This window comes from Chiloscyllium plagiosum, chromosome 31 (genome assembly GCF_004010195.1).
Source record: "Chiloscyllium plagiosum isolate BGI_BamShark_2017 chromosome 31, ASM401019v2, whole genome shotgun sequence".
NCBI classification, from domain to species: Eukaryota; Metazoa; Chordata; class Chondrichthyes; order Orectolobiformes; family Hemiscylliidae; genus Chiloscyllium; species Chiloscyllium plagiosum.
Genome location: NC_057740.1, coordinates 29,520,198 through 29,537,177, shown reverse-complemented (window position 1 = coordinate 29,537,177; position 16,980 = coordinate 29,520,198). Strand labels below are relative to the sequence as shown.

Below are 16,980 nucleotides of genomic sequence, written 5' to 3'. Positions count from 1 at the left end.
TTTCATATCTTTCCCCTCTCACCCTAAACCAACACCCTCTCGTTCAGGACTTCCCCCACCCCAGGGAAAAGACCTTATCTATTTATCCTATCCATACCCCTCTATAAAGGTCACTCCTTAGCCTCCAATACTCCAGGGAAAACATTATCTTCCTTTATGGCTTGGTGTCAGCTTTTCTTAATAATGAACCCGTTAAGCAACTTGGAATGCTCTATGTTAAGTGGTTACATAAATATCATGCTCAATGTGAAGAATGTTGAAACTTTATTGCTGGAACAGCACAGCAGGTCAGGCAGCATCCAGGGAACAGGAGATTCGACGTCTCGGGCACAGGCCCTTCTTCAGGAATCCTGAAGAAGGGCCTGTGCCCGAAACGTCGAATCTCCTGTTCCCTGGATGCTACCTGACCTGCTGTGCTGTTCCAGCAATAAAGTTTCAACTTTGATCTCCAGCATCTGCAGACCTCACTTTCTCCTCAATGTGAAGAATACATATTTAACATTTTGACACATAGTAGCCTGAATTTGTAATAAAATCCTCTACATGCTGTCAAAACAACGAAAGTTCACTTTTACCTCAAAAGGAGTACCCATACTATGCCAATTGCTTCTCACAAGCTTGGACAGTGGACTAGCTTGAGAACAGCTACAACATTAACATCTAATAGATAATGTAGGGATTCGTCCAGGTATGCACTGCCCACAAAAGCCAACCATATCTAATCCAACCAGCTACCACTCCAGGCAATCCTCAAACATCAAAGTGATGTAAGAGGTCATCAATAGTGCTAGAAGTGGTATTTAATTGAAATTAATTTGATTACTGATGCTCAGTTTGGGTCCTTCAAGCTCAACAACTTAGACAAAAGTAGTCAATTTGAATGATACCCCACAAACCAATATCCATTCTTTCCACTACCTTATCTATCACACAGTATGTAACATCCACACAATGCATTGCATCAACTGCAGGGTTACTTCAACAACACTTTCCAAATCCCCAATTTCTACCTCTTAGAAAAACAAAGGCAGTAGGCACATGGGAACATCACTATTTGCACGCTTCCACTCCCAAGGTACAAACCATCCTGATTTGGCAATATATCATTGTTCCTTCATTGTTAGGGGAGGTCCAGCCTTTTGACCTAAAAAACTTGTTCGTATGGACTGTAGCAATTCAAAGCAGCAGTTCAGCGTCACCTTCTCAGGGTTGATTTGGGATGGACAGTAATGGCTAGCAATGATCACATTCCATGAAGACTGCAAATAAAAACATTCATGCTCTCTGGGAGCAACATTCTGTCCAAATACATTTCATGTGAAATACTGATAGCTACCAGGAAGCAGACGGCGAGGAGACAATTCCATTAGAAATGAATTCAAAACAAGATTCCAAAGGCAAAGAAATATTCTAAGTCCCCAGAACCCCAAGCAGTAGAAATAAATTCACAGAAACTCAAATTTATAGTTTACTTGAATCAAAAAGCAATTCAAATAGAATCTCAGTTCAGATTTGTATAGCTTACAATCACAGAATACACATACATAATCACACCTTGTACTGGTTATTATTATACACATTTAGCGCTTTTTCACATTCTGTGAACATTATTCTGAAAGAGAAAACAATGATCCCTGTTCTTGTCACGAGCTGCAGTTGTAAAAAACAGGGTGATTATTGAAATTACAAGAGCAAGTAACCATCCATAAAACAGACAGCACTAGAACAAAAGGAGTACCAATAAGATAATAGATACTGAAGTCTGATCACCATGGAAACTAGTATATGGATAATGAACAGAAAAACTATCTACATTTTACAATTTAAATAAAAATTTCTAATTTTTTTCTACAAAACCTGCATAAGTCAGATATGAATAGTATAAGTGTGTTAGCTGATTAAATTCACTTGGGGGAAGGTCACATCTGCAACATTTGCCAATTATAGATCTTTCATTCATAGTACCATCACTGCAATATTCCTATACACGCTTACATATAGTTAAGAATTTATAGAATTAATTGTCTAAGAATTTATACAAGCTGATTCTCTGCCAGTAATTAGTTCTCTTGGAAAAGGAAAAATGTATGGAAACACTGGTTTTGAGTGAAGTGACAACATGTAGATAGATTTGGTAAATCAGGTTAAGAAGAATCCAAAGAGATTCTACAAACACATTAAGGACAAAAAAGTAACAAGGGAGAATATAGGGCCCCTTAAAGATCAGCAAGGCCATCTATGTGTGGAACCACAAGAGATGGGGGAGAAACTAAACAAGTATTTTGCATTATTCTCCATTTGTGGAGAAGGAAACTGAAGATAGACAGCATGGGTAAATAATTAGCGACATCTTGAAAAATGTCCATATGGCAGAGGAGGTGGTGGTGGACACCCTAAAATGCATAAAGGTAGATAAATCCCCAGGACCTAATCAGGTGCACCCGAGAACTCTGTAGAAAGCTAGGGAAGTGATTGCTGGGTCCCTTGCTGAGATATTTGTATCATCAGTAGCCACAGATGAGGTGCTGGAAAACTGAAGGTTGGCTAATGTGGTGCCACTATTTAAGAAAGGTGTTAAGGAAATGCCAGGGAACTATAGACCAGCTAGCCTGACGTCGGTGGTGGGCAGGTTTTTGGAGGGAATCTTGAGGGACGGGATTTACAAGGACTGATTAGGGATAGTCAACATGGCTTTGTCTACAGGAAACCATGTCTCAGACTTGATTGAGTTTTTCGAAGACGTAATGAAAAGGACTGAAGAGGGCAGAGCGGTGGACGTGATCCATATAGATTTCAGTAAGGCATTCATCAAGGTTCGCCGTGGTACACTGGTTAGCAAGGTTAGATCACATGAAACAAAAGAAGAGTTAGCCATTTGGATACAGAACTGGCTCGGATGTAGAAGACAAAAGTTGATTGTGGAGGGTTGCTTTTCAGATTGGTTGCCTGTGACCAGTAGTGTGTCACAGAAATCAGTGCTGAGTGCATTGATTTTCAACATTTATCTAAAATGATTTGGATATAAATATAGGAGGTAATAGTCAGTAAGTTTGCAGGTGTCACCAAAATTGGAGGTACAGTAGACAGTGAAAAAGGTTACTTCAGAGTACAGGTAGTTCTCCTATAATGCTGTAGTTACATTCCAGCAAAAATTCACTTAATAGAAATAATGGGGCCAATGGGAAAAATGGGGTTTGGAGCAGACCAGCAAAAAAAACTCACGATCACTCAAAAATCACCCATAAGTCTAATGCAAAAGTTTAGCACAACCTGAATGAAGGTTGAAATCATATTTATTAACGAAACAAAACTTAATTTAACATAGCACATTTAAAAAATGTAAGAAAGCTGCTCTCTACTGTACTTTGCACAAAAAGCTCCTCTGTCAGCAGCTGACATTGGCATGCTTGGAATGGCACAAAGGCCAGAACTAGAGGGCATAGGTTTAGGGTGAGAGGGAAAAGATATAAGAGAGACCTAAGGGGCCAACTTTTTCACGCAGGAGGTGGTATGTGCATGCAATGAGCTGCCAGAGGATGTGGTGAAGGCTGGTACAATTGCAGCATTTAAGAGGCATTTAGATTGGTATGTGAATAGGAAGGGTTTGGAGGGATATGGGCCAGGTGCTGGCAGGTGGGATTAGGTTGGGTTGGGATATCTATTCGGCATGGACAGGTTGGACCGAAGGGTCTGTTTCCATGCTGTACATCTCTATGACTCTAAGAGAAGAGGTCATTTGACCCAAACACTCTTTACCAGTTTTTGTTTCAATGAGCTGCCTCCTATTCTTTCACATACCCCATATGTACCTGCATGTTACCATATAATTATCCAGATTCCCCTCAAAAGCTATTACTCTTAAATTATTACAGCTGAAAAGAACAGTCTCAAAACTTTAATACAGCTTATTTTCAAGAGTATATGAATCATTATCCATACATAAAAAGGGCAAAATGGAAACTGAGTGAACATTCAAGGCAATGTAGTGCATGCTACCAAGAACAAAACAATTATAATAAAAGCAAAACAGGGTAACTGGTCACATGTTTTGATCTGGCACTTTCTAGAGTCCAGCATTCAAACTCTCCTGAGACTTCAATGAACATTTCTCATGCACAACTTACAACAGAAAGAAAAAGACACTGCAAGCAACTGGTATTTTTTGTTATAACATACAAGGGTCAGATACAGTAATGGAGATAATGATCAGATAATTTGTTTTAGTGATATTGGTTTTGAGATATAATATTGTCAACACACCAGAAAAACCTCTACAAGCACCATCCTTTTTCAACTGCTCCAAATTTAAATCTACCGAAATGGGTCAGATGGGCATGGCTTGGTTTCACATTTCAGAGACACCGCATCCGATTGTGCAGTGGAGCACTAGATTATCTTTCAAGATTCAGTGCCCAAGTCTCTGAAACTTGTACTCATTCCACAATCTTCTGACTCAGAAGCAACAGTTCAACCACTGAAGTCTGACTGAATCGCACCTACTCTCATGTAATCATTTATAGCATATTAATCACCTCAACAGAATGTTCTAGATTATGGAAAACAAAAATGCAACTGCAAGTTGAAACAGAAAGCTCAAGTAACTAGGGAAATGACTGGTCACTCACTTGGTGAACAGTTACAATTTTTACAAGTATATAATTCAGCAACAGGAGTCAAATCATTCACAGTAAGTCTCAGAAGTGAGCTATATTTTGTGAACTGCACTTTAGTATTTGAAAAGAAATTACAAACTGATTCACAAGGTGGTTTTAGATTCTGAAAATCTAATCACAGCCCCATTACCACCGACACACATCATATATTGCCAGCTAATATATAATCAGCACCTAAAAGTAGATCTGATGGACAGCATTGGATTTATCCTCTGGTAAGAAAACAAAAATAGAACATAGAAAAGGACTTTTTTTCCCTGGATATACCTGCACTTTCTAACTTCCTTGATTCATTTCCAGTGATCAATAGGTGGCGCCCTAAGACTTGCCAGATTCTGCTCATAGCACATTGTGATACATGGCGTCACTCATGTCCAAAGGAGAAAGCTGTATTTCCATATTAAGCCTATAGTATTACCAATAGAAAGGCAGCTCATTACATCATGAGACTAGAGATTTTCCATCGAGAATTAGGAAATCAAACTATTTCTTTTTGTTGGTTTACATTTTCCAATTCACTGTAGCAGTAAAGAAATAAAATACAACATACGTGCACAAAATGAAATGACTTTCATGTACTCTGATTAAACTGAACAGTATTTATCAAGTCTTAGAGATGTACAGCACGGAAAGAGACCCTTTGGTCCAACGCATCCATGCTGAGCAGATTTCCTAATCTAATCAAATCCCATTATAATGAAAAATGTTTAATAAAAAAAAGCTTAGTGGATTAACTACCCTCTCTCCCCAACTACAGGTCTGCCTTATCTGCAATTCCAGCTATCATATCAGATTTCCATTATCAACAACATAAAAAGTGAACCACAGAACGCGCACAAACTTAGCAATTTATGAGGGCAGTTGTTAATTGCCTAAACAGGTATCCATTCTAATTCATTCAGACATTAATCTATAAATGGGTGAAGAACTCCTGAAGAGAAAGAAATAAAGTGAAATAAGAGCTATATAAATTATTTGCATCAAGTAAATGAAATCATGGAGGAATATCATAGATGCTAGAGAGGTCTAGTACTTTTCACCCCTGCCAAGCCACAAACTCACATCAATGGAGGTGTGGGTAGACAAAACCAGCGCCCAACAACTTGCTATCTCAATCACAACTTCAACTGCTAGCTATACACACCAGCAGCCACACCTTAGGAATCTCGACTTAAGAGTCACAGCATGTACAGCATGGAAACAGATCCTTCAAAGCTGGAGTGATACAAGGATAGCACTCCTAGGCGCATGACAACTGGGAAAGGATGGGTACAGTATAAGATATAGGTCCGAATGTATCAGGAGGACAAATGGCTCAGAATACATGTGGACATACACAGGGCACAGTCATAGCACTCATGCCAAGTGGCCAGACCCCTGTAAAGAGCCTGGGACATCTCACTTGCAGAGTTTTACACACTGATAACAGACAAGTCATAGACAAATTTAGCATACCATGACAGATGTCAACATAGTCAGGTACAAAATGGTATAGGCACATATAACATTCCTTTACAACCAAATGTGTCCATAGTTAGTAATACCCATCTCTGGAATGTGGCAAGTGTAGCTAGCTACACACAGGACAGAGAAGGAAGTGGAATAAGCAAATGTGGCTACAGTAAGGGGGAAGGATTGAGGGCGGGGGGTAGAAAATGATAGGAGCGGTGAAATTCGACTGAGATGAAATCGGGGGTACTGGAGTGGTTGCCAAACAGGAAGAACACCAACAAAGTTTCTGAAACTTAAAAGGAGTCTGAAGTTGCCGGGCATGGGGAAAGCGCCCGCGCCTGCGCACTGAGTGCTGGCTCACTATGTGGCGGGGAGGGGGGGGTGGTTACGCTGCTTCAACATTTGGCAAGGCGGGAGCCGGCGCCCGGATATGGGGGGGGGGGGGGAGAGAGAGAGAGAGAGAAAGGCCCAGGTTTCAGCTTGTACCGGCTCGACAACCGCGGGTCTACCCCAGCACCGCTCGCCGGTTCGGCTCGGACCAGACCGGACCCGTGACCCTCATCATCAGAATTCAAACGACAAAATCTAATTTTAACAAAACCGACCGGCAATTCCCACGGAGGTGGGGGTTGAGAGTTGTGGACTCACAGGTAGCCTGGGGAGAATCTCGGCCGAACAGCGGTGACAGAAATAGCGAGAGAGTGAGGAAGCCTCCGCCATATTCACGTAAAGCCGCCACAGTGACGTACAATACGGGTGCTCCGGCGTGTCAAACATATGACCTCATACGCCAATTGTGACGCAGCTTGGATCTGTCAATCACCCGGGCCAAAAGTCACATGACACCAGCTGACGGTCCAACTGCTTTTACAGTATTTGAAATCACAAGCTTTCGAAGCGCTGCTCCTTCATCGGGTGACCACCAGAGAGACCCAGAGGTGGGCGTCCGTTTTTGTTTGCCCTGATATGATGTGACTCCTTCGTTTGTTTGTTTTTAAGATCACTGTTGTCACTGACCTTTTGACCCAACCTCCTGATCCACACTCCCTCCCTGGGTTGGCCATGGCAGTGGTGAGTTGCCAATATTGACTCTGCCAGCGATTACCGGTTTCGTTCCTCTGTTTTTCTTTGGTAACCTCCGCTGCCTGCTGTGCTGGCCCACCGTTAGCATCTAGATTAGAACAGTGCTGGAAAAGCACAGCAGGTCAGGCAGCATCCGAGGAGCAGGAAAATCGACGTTTTGGGCTAAAGCCCTTCATCAGGAATTCCATTATAGAAATAAATAAAATATGAAAGGAGCAGATAGGAAAGAAGTAGGGAGATTGTTTGCACTGGTGGATGAAGGGCTTTTGACTGAAATGTCAATTTTCCTGCTCCTCGGATGCTGCCTGACCTGCTGTGCTTTTCCAGCACCACTCTAATCTTGACTCTAATTTCCAGCATCTGCAGTACCCAATTATGCCTCTGTTAGCATCTTTCCATCCTCGCTGGGCCCAGGCTCGAAGCACCACTTTCCAGACATTCCACTGGTGCGAACTGGAATAGGGCCCTTGGCCATGTCGAGCCAGCTCCACCATTCAATTAGATCATTGGCTGGCCTTATTTCAATGTCCTGTACATCTCAAGCAATCGCCATCATTCAGTCTGTTTGATGCTCACAGCAGCAGCCTGTATTACATTGGCAACATCAAACTGATCATAGGACTGATCCTGGCCTTCCTAGTTGCTTGCCATTTCAATAAGACACCTTGTTCTCCTGTCAATATTTCAGTCCTGGGCCTGCTGTGATGTTCCAATGAAGTATAATCCAAGTTTGAGGAACAACGCCTCACTTTCCACCAAGGCACTTTACAACTGTGAGGGCACAGTATTGAGTTCCACAACTTAAGACCCCGAACGTCATGATGGCTGCCCTCTATTTTCCTTCTGTTCTTCCCCTGCTCCCCAATACCACAGCCAACTATTGTTTGTGTCTTATTCACTTTACTGTCAACAGGTAGGATCCATTTTCTCCTTTTCATTCCTTAACTTACGTCTATTTTTACATCTCTATTTATATTCAATGACAATTAGTAATCCTATTAACTTTTGTGCTGGACCTCCAGATCCATCTATTGCTCCCTTCGCTCATCTTTCACCTTGATCCTAAGTATTGTCCTCCATTGCTAGAGGGATGGAGTTTAAAAATAGGGAGGTTATGCTGCCAAGTGCAGAGGGTGCTGGTGAGGCCATACCTGGAGTACTGTGTATAGTTTTGGTCTCCTTATCTGAGAAAGGATGAACTGGCACTCGAGAGAGTGCAGTGGAGGGTCACTAGGTTGATTTCAAAGTTGAGAGGGTTGGTTAATGAGGAGAAATTGAGTAGTCTGGGACTAAATTCATTTTAATTTAGAAGAATGAGGGGGGAAATCTTATAGAAATATATAAAACATGAAAGGAACAGATCGGAAAGAAGCAGGGAGGTTGTTTGCACTGGTGGGTGAAGCCAGAACTCGGGGTCATAACCTCAAAAACAAGGAGGAACAGATTTAGGACTGAATTCTGGATGAACTTCTTCACCCAGAGTTGTGAATTCATGGAATTCCCTACCCAGTGAAGCAGTTGAGGCTACCTCACTGAAAGTTTTTAAGGCAAAAATAGATAAATTTTTGAACAGTAAGGGAATTAAGGGTTGTGGTCCACGGGTGTTAACTGGAGCTGAGTGTCCACAAAAAGATCAGCCACGATCTTATTGAATGGCACAGCAGTGTTCAACAGGTCAGATGGCCGACTGTTGCTCCTATTCCATTTGCTTTTATGCCTAAAAATCACCATTTTTGAATCACTTTTAGTTCCAAAGAAGAGTCATATCAGACGTGAAATATTAACTCTGTTTTTCTTTCCACAGATGCTGTCAGACCTGCTGAGTTGCAGTATTTTGCTTTTATATCTTTAGAGGGCCTTGTATGGACATCCACAGTGCTGTTAGTGAGCAATTTTGACCCAGCCAATGTGAATCAATCTAATTCTGAAGTGTCATAGAGATGTACAGCGTGGAAACAGACCCTACGGTCCAGCTCGTCCATGCTCAACCAGATATCCTAAGCTAATCTAGTCCCATGTGCCAGCACTTGGCCCAGGTACCTCTCAATCCTTCCTATTCACATAACACATCCAGAAAGCTTTTAAGTGTTGTAAACATACCAGCGTCCACCACTTTCTCTGGCAGCTCATTCAATACACACACATGACGATCTGCATGGAAACGTTGCATCTTATGTCCCTTTTAAATTTTTCCCCTCTCACCCTAAACCTATGCCCTCTAGTTCTGGACTCCCCCACCCCAGGCAAAAAACCTTGTCTATTTACCCTATCCATGCCCCTCATCTCTGTAAGGTTACCCCTCAGACTCCAACTCTCCAGGGAAAACAGCCCCAGCCTGTTCAGCCTCTCCCTGTAGCTCAAATCCTCCAACCCTGGCAACATCCTTGTAAATCTTTTCTAAACCCTTTCAGGTTTTACAACATCCTTCCGATAGGAAGGAGACCAGAATTACACACAATATTCCAAAAGTGGCTGCACAGCACTGTCCTGCACAGCTGCAACATGACCTCCCAACTCCTATACTCAATGCTCTGACCAATATTGGAAAGCATACCAAACACCGTCTTGACTATCCCATCTACCTGTGACTCTACTTTCAAGGAACTATTAACCTGTACTCCAAGGTCTCTTTGTTCAGCAACACTCCCCAGGACCTAACCATTAAGAGTATAATTCCTGTTCTGATTTACCTTTCCAAAATACAGCACCTCACATTCATCTAAATTAAACTCCATCTGCCACTTCTCAGCCCATTGGCTCATGTGATCAAGATCCCGCTGTACTCTGAGGTAACCCTCTTCACTGTCCACTACACCTCCAATTTTGGTGTCATCTGCAAATTTACTAACTATACCGTTAGTATAGAAAAGCAACCGTCTACCACCACCCTCTGTCTTTTACCTTCAAGCTAGTCCTGTATCCAAATGGCCAGTTCTCAGTGTGTTCCATGAGACCTAACCTTGCTAGCCAGTCTACCATGAGAAACCTTGTCGAACGCCTCACTGAAGTCCATATAAATCATATTCACTGCTCTGCCCTCATCAATCCTCTTCGTTATTTCTTCAAACAATTCTATCAAGTTTGTGAGACATGATTTCCCATGTACAAAGCCATTTTGACTATCCCTAATCAGTTCTTGCCTTTCCAAATGCATGTAAATCCTGTCCCTCAGGATTCCTTCCAATAACTTGCCCACCACCGATGTCAGGCTCAACGATCTATAGTTCCCTGACTTTTCCTTAAAACCTTTCTTAAAAAGTGGTACCATGTTAGCCAAGCTCCAATATTACGGCACCTCACCTGTGACTATCAATGATACAAATATTCCAGCAATCACTTCACTAGCTTCCCACAGTATTCTAGGGTACACCTGATCAGGTCCTGGGATTTATCTATTTTTATGCATTTCAGCACCTCCTCCTCAGTAATATAAACATTTTTCAAGATATCACCATATATTTCCCGACATTCTTTCTCTTCCATGTCCTTCTCCGCAGTAAACACTGATGCAAAATACTCATTTAGTATCTCCCTCCATCTCCTGTGGTTCCACACACAGGCTGCTTTGCTGATCTTTGAGGGCCCCAATTCTGTCCCTAGTTACCCTTTTGTCCTTAATATATCTATAAAATCTCTTTGGATTCTCCTTAAGCCTATTCGCCAAAGCTGTCTCATCATTTGGATTCAAACCGTTCACTCTGTTTCTCTCTCCTCAAATGCCAGACCTTTTATGTTTCTTTAGCACTTGCTTTTTTTTTCAGATTTTCAGTATCTGTCGTATTTTGCTTTGGTTATTGTCCCCAGTCAGCATGGTGTGTGGCATAGTAGGAGGAGAGCTCCTTGCAGAAGATGACAGTATTTTCACTGCAACTGCAGCCCTTGTGTTTCTGGATGGTAAAGGTTGCAGGTTTAGAAGGTGGCGAATCCTTTCTCAGCAAGACCAGCCTTTGTTACTCATCACAAATTGGCCTTGAAGTGAGTGGTCTTTTTAGAGCTGAAAGTTAGTGAAAAGTCAATAGGATTGTCAGGTTCTTAGTAAGCTTAATGACAGTTGTTGATAGTTTATGGTCATCATTACTGAGACCAGTTTTCAATCCCATAGTTATTAATGAATTAAATAATTGCATTTAAATTCCACCTATGGTCGGATTTCTACTCTAGTTTCCAGAGTGCTGACCTGGCACTCTGGTCTCCCCTTGTGCCTACAATCATATGGTTTAGAACAATAAGAGATGATCTTATTGAAACATGACTTGATTGGGTAAATGCTTAAAGAATGTTACCCATTCCTGGGGAATTTAGAATGAGGAAGCACGTTTAGGGGGCTTACTTTTAAGACAGATGTGAGAAGGAATTTTGTCTTTTAGAGGGACTTAGATTTGGAATTCTCTTCACTAGCCAACAGTGGAATTTAGGATATTGAATGTGTTCAAGGCTGAATTTTTCAGGTGTTTGATCTATAAGGGAGTCAAGAATTTTTAAGAATACAGGCAAAAAAATGCAGTTACAGCCAAAATATGATCAGCTATAGGCTGAATGGCTTACCTCTGCCCCCATTTCTATGTTCTTCTGACATGCTTGGCAAGTTTCACCATTGTAATAGTGGCATATTGTATTTCAGATGTGTCACAAAATCAACACACCTCTTTCATGATTTGATTGCTATGTTGATAACGTAATTTCACTTTCTTTTCCAAGTTCAGTGTCACAGCTTATTTTTCTTTGAACCTTTTCAATCCCAAGATGCTTCGCTGAGCCCTATTCAAACAAAATGTGTGGAAAGCTAAAATTAGAAAGGATAAATAAAAGTTTGATTGAAGATGTGGGTTTTAAACAGGCTCTTAAAGAAACAAACCAAATGGAGGAGTTTAGGAAGGGAATTCCGAAAGTCTTTGGTGTAGGAAGCTGAAATTACCAATGTTAGCAGTTGGATGAAGTGGTAATTGTAGTGGGGGTGAGGGTGAGGGGGGAAAATTGGGGCATGGTTTTGTGGGGATGCTCAAGAAGCCAGAGTTAGAGCAATGAGAATTCAAAATGGACCTATAGTCTCTCTTTAGGATCATTAGATAACCGGTAGGCAGTAATGCTGGCTATCCCTTGGAGCTTAAGTGATGTCTGTCTGCTTTTTAAGGCAAGTGGCTTTCTTGTTCTAACACTTCCTTGGTCCAAGCAACTCAGATATAGGAATCAAATTTTTTCATGGGCTCTTAAGCTTTTACAGTCTAGAGGAGGCAGTTCAACCCATTATGTCTGTGCCGATCAACAAAATATCTTATCTTAGTAAAATTAGCCTTTCCAACTTGTATTCCAGGCCCATCTTATCCTTTTCCATGCCTATCCTAAATCTGAGTTATGTTTACTATCTTCAAAATGCTGTCCCAGAGTAATTTCCAAATATTAGTCACAGCAAGGATACCATGCTCCCAAGTACCTTTCTGTGCTCTTAGTTTGTCTGTTATTCCTTAAGCACATTGCATTAACATCCATTTCATTTAACCATACTAAATTCAATTCTTTGTTATCCAGCCTATATTTCATCCGCCTTCCAGGCTCACTGATTAACGTGTTAACTTATAATTCCATCCTAGCTTCTCTTTTCTCTCTTTTCAATGTAGATAGTTTTGTTTATTCCAAATGATTTTACTGCAACTTATCTCTGTCTGTGGTCAGGTGTTCATTGCAGCCATATTAGGTCCATAATTCTAATAAGGAAAATAAGCTGTTATAAACCACAAAAAGTTGCAGGTGTAATAATCAGATGATGGAATTTAAAAGGGCAGCACAGTGGCTCAGTGGTTAGCACTGCTGCCTTGCAGCCCCAGGGTCCTGGGTTCGATTCCAGCCTCAGGCGACTGTCTGCGTGGAGTTCGCACATTCTCCCTGTGTCTCTGTGGATTTTCTCCGGGTGCTCCGGTTTCCTCCCATAGTCCAAAGATGTGCAGGTCAGGTGAATTGGCCATGCTAAATTGCCCATAGTGATAGCTGTATTCGTAGGGCGTAGATGAATGGGTCTGTGTGGATTACTCTTCAGAGGGTCGGTGTGGACTTGTTGGGCCGAAGGGCCTGTTTCCGCACTGTAGGGAATCTAATCTAATCTAAAACAAACTTGATTTTCTATATTCACCATTATTGTAACATACTGGACTAATAAACCACAATGTTGATCCAGATGCATGATTCAAATCCCACCATGAAAGGTGAAGGTTTAAATTCAGTTACTTATGCAAATCTGAAATATAAACCTCGTCTCCATAATGGTGGACCCTAAATTGTAAAAGTCCATCTTGTTCGTTAAAGTTCTCTCGGGGAAAAATATCTGCTGTTCTTACACAATCTGGTCTATTTATGACTAAATTAACAACAACAAACTGTGATTCTTAACTGCTTTCTGAAGTGGAGTAGCAATCCACTCAGTTACAGAACTAAGCAATAGATTCCAGCAATGTTCACATGCTATGAATTAATAAGAGTCTAGATTAGAGTGGTGCTGGAAAAGCACAGCAGTTCTGGCAGCATCCCAGTTTTACCTATGAATTAATAAGAAAGAGCAACCTTACTCTTGCTTCTAACCAAATAATTGTTCATGTCTGGGTTGCCCTACTTTTTCAATTTGGGCAGCACATTAGTCTTTTGCCTCCTTTATAAAGATAGACAGCATCTCACGGAACTGCTTCTTATTCGTTTTCAGTACTCTGGGATAAATACCTTCTATCAATGAGGATTTATTTGTGTATAGAGTCAATTAGCCTGCTAGACCATCCAGCTCATTTATAACAAAGTTGATTGTACTTGTAGTATCAAACTTTGGAGATGAAACATTACTCATGTCTTCCCATATTCAGAATATTTACATGTTATGCTCATCAATAGTTTAAAGTCTAGTGGTGTCTTATACTGCATGCATTTTTGACTGCCTTCTGTTCTATTGAAAGACAGTTTTTCTGTTATTCTTACTGTCGGGGCTGTCACTTTATCCCACATTCTATGGTCAGCCATTTGTCATGCTTATGCATTGTCTGTATATAATGCTGACTCTGGGCAGGAATTTTCTATTTTTGGTTGTGTTTTGTCGAGGGAGCTTAACTGGTGACCTGTCTGCCATGGCTCACAGAGACTTTTCTCACACGTTCTTCCACCTTTTCACCTCATTAATTATGCAACCTGGCTCCTTGGCACCTTTCTCTTGGAATCATATGGCAAACAGAGAGAAGGGCTTACCAGGGACAGGACCTTACAGGATTCATGCTGCTGGTGACATATTTAAAGCCAAGATGCACACCACTTCAGGTGTTACAAGCCAAGAATTAGCACTCACCAATGTTCCCTTCCAACTGCACAACTGCTTAGCCACTCTGAAGGTCTGCATACCTAATTTGGCATGTCGATAATGTTCCTAGAATTGAGTTTCAGTTTTGAAAGTTGCTGCCATGTATGGACCTTAGGTCAGTGCAGAAGAACAAAAAAAAGATGATGTCGACCTTCACATTGTTCCTGCACCATTATCCTAATAAAATGACCCGGAAATACAAATGAACCCTTGACTAAATGGACATCAACCTAGAAGTGCTAGTGGACTATGTGGTGGAGAGGAGAGCCATTCTTGTCCTTGCAGATCACCAAAGCTGGCAACATGGTCAGAGGACTGATGAAGGGCTTATGCCCAAAGCGTCAATTCTCCTGCTCCTCAGATGCTGCCTGATCTGCAGTGCTTTTCCACCGCCACAATTTTCGGCAACAATCTGTGCAGCCCAGGTCAGTCCTGTCTTCCAAGATAAATTCAATGCGCAGTAGTAATGGAAGAAAATTAATGATCTTCTGAGCGCTGCATGGATAAGTGCCGCCATCTCTCTCTTACCTCACTCTTATAGGGACCACAGAGGATGCATTGGCAAGCCTTTCAGCTGTACTCTCCACCAGCTCAGAAACTTTCATTTCAGTAGGCAATCTTCCTAAATTATATTTGATTACACATTTTTACGTCATTGAGACATCTCTGCAGCCAGTCAAGGACATATGCCATATGCCGATAGCATTCAGAGAACTACAAGAGACCAGGCACCTGCTCGGCCCCAGATAAAAAAATGATCCAATGATCTCAGCTATTAATGCTTTGTCAAAATGCATAGACAGACACAGGACCAATAGGCAGATTTGCCATAGGCAGTCAGTAAACTGGATTGAGGACAGAGGAGTATACCAACATCATCACTACTATGTTGACTTTGATTTGGAGATGCTGGTGTTGGAATGGGCTGTACAAAGATAAAAATCACACAACACCAGGTTATAGTCCAACAGGTTTATTTGGAAGTACTAGCTTTCGGAGCACTGCTGCTCACAATCATCTGATGAAGGAGCAGCGCTCTGAAAGCTAGTGCTTCCAAATAAACTATAACCTGGTGTTGTGTGATTTTTAATGCTGACTTTGGCATGCATGCATGCATCTGGCTTCCTCAATGGAGAGGCTAGTGACCACAATGATGACCCAAGTCCAGCACTCCTTGTCTGCTGAACATGCACACAGGCCTGCAGTCTACAACTCTAGCCGTAGGCACTCAGCATCAACGGCAGAGCAAGAGGGTGACAGGGAGCCCTGAACTCCTTTAATTTGCTCCTTTCTCACAGGAAGACAGGCTACAGGCATCCAAAGAGTATAGGTACCACATATGGGCTGACGTTTATTCTCAGGACACTCCAAATGTGCCCAATCCCCCCATCTCTCCTTTGGTTCAAGCCATGGAAGGTAATCCTGCATCTGGACTGGGGACTCTCAGCAGGTAACCCTGAGGACAACTGGTCAAGCCCTCAAGCCAGAGGATCAACTACAGTGAAGAATCCCTGCATCGTAGCTGCAGAGTCAGAACTGCACTTACACATTGTATGTTGAGAGGAAGAAAAATGAACCAAGATCGCATACATGGAATGGTGACATTTCATTGCAAATAATCCACTCTTAAAATGTCAGGTTTAGTCAGGTTTAGAGAAGTTAAGATGAGCAGCCTTTTCAGACATCGCAAGAATACAAGAAGTTGTCTTAGTCAAGCATTGCTAATTTCTTGCATGCAGCCAGTTCCTTGGCTACATTTAGCTTCAGATATCATGGATCTTTGAACTGTAGTCTTGAGGACAGGAGCAAAGGCATGGCACTTTGAAGTTGACAATACTAACGGTAGACACAGTATATTGATTGTGTGAGCTTGGCCTACACACATCATTTCACTCTTACACGCAGCTAGTGAGAGTCTGCAATTAGTGATGATTCCAAACATCTCTGCAGGAAAAGTTAATTTCACATATGTGATCATTCCAGGAAATGCATTTGTATTTAAGGCTGGGTGATATACAGTGGGCTGTTCGCATGTCCACTGTTCCTCATACAGAAGTATCTGTGAGAAAAGCTACACATATCATTGATTCTTGCAGTTTTAACACTCCTGAAGAGCTCAGGCATTTCTCAGCAATGTTTCTGTCTATACAAACTCTAAAATATTAAAGGATGAATATTTTGCATCAGTATTTACTGTGGAAAAGGATATGGAAGATATAGACTGTAGGGAAATAGATGGTGACATCTTGCAAAATGTCCAGATTACAGAGGAGGAAGTGCTGGATGTCTTTAAACGGTTAAAGGTGGGTAAATCCCCATGACCTGATCAGGTGTGCCCGAGAACTCTGTAGGAAGCTAGAGAAGTGATTGCTGGGACTCGCTGAGATATTTGGATCATCGATAGTCACAGGTGAGGTGCCAGAAGACTAGAGGTTGGCAAACGTG

The 16,980-nt window shown here is 41.7% G+C and overlaps 2 protein-coding genes across 4 annotated transcripts in view; one reads left to right on the top strand and one right to left on the bottom strand.

The window, feature by feature from the left end:
* The window catches only part of rnf126 (ring finger protein 126), a 49,475-nt gene extending 42,560 nt beyond the window's left edge, over positions 1 to 6,915 (bottom strand). The window contains exon 1 of one of the 2 annotated variants that reach the window (XM_043721270.1): positions 6,774 to 6,915. In XM_043721270.1, the coding sequence (XP_043577205.1) occupies positions 6,774 to 6,902 (129 nt within the window). In that variant the 5' untranslated portion in view covers positions 6,903 to 6,915. The remainder of the gene's footprint in view (positions 1 to 6,773) is intronic. The other variant, XM_043721271.1, reaches the window with a different exon arrangement.
* A 30-nt stretch (positions 6,916 to 6,945) lies between these two features.
* fstl3 (follistatin-like 3 (secreted glycoprotein)) overlaps positions 6,946 to 16,980 on the top strand; it is an 83,898-nt gene continuing 73,863 nt past the window's right edge. Inside the window, exon 1 of one of the 2 annotated variants that reach the window (XM_043721272.1) lies at positions 6,946 to 7,063. In XM_043721272.1, the coding sequence (XP_043577207.1) occupies positions 6,965 to 7,063 (99 nt within the window). In that variant the 5' untranslated portion in view covers positions 6,946 to 6,964. Of the gene's footprint in view, positions 7,064 to 9,203; positions 9,245 to 16,980 lie in introns of those variants that run through there. The other variant, XM_043721274.1, reaches the window with a different exon arrangement.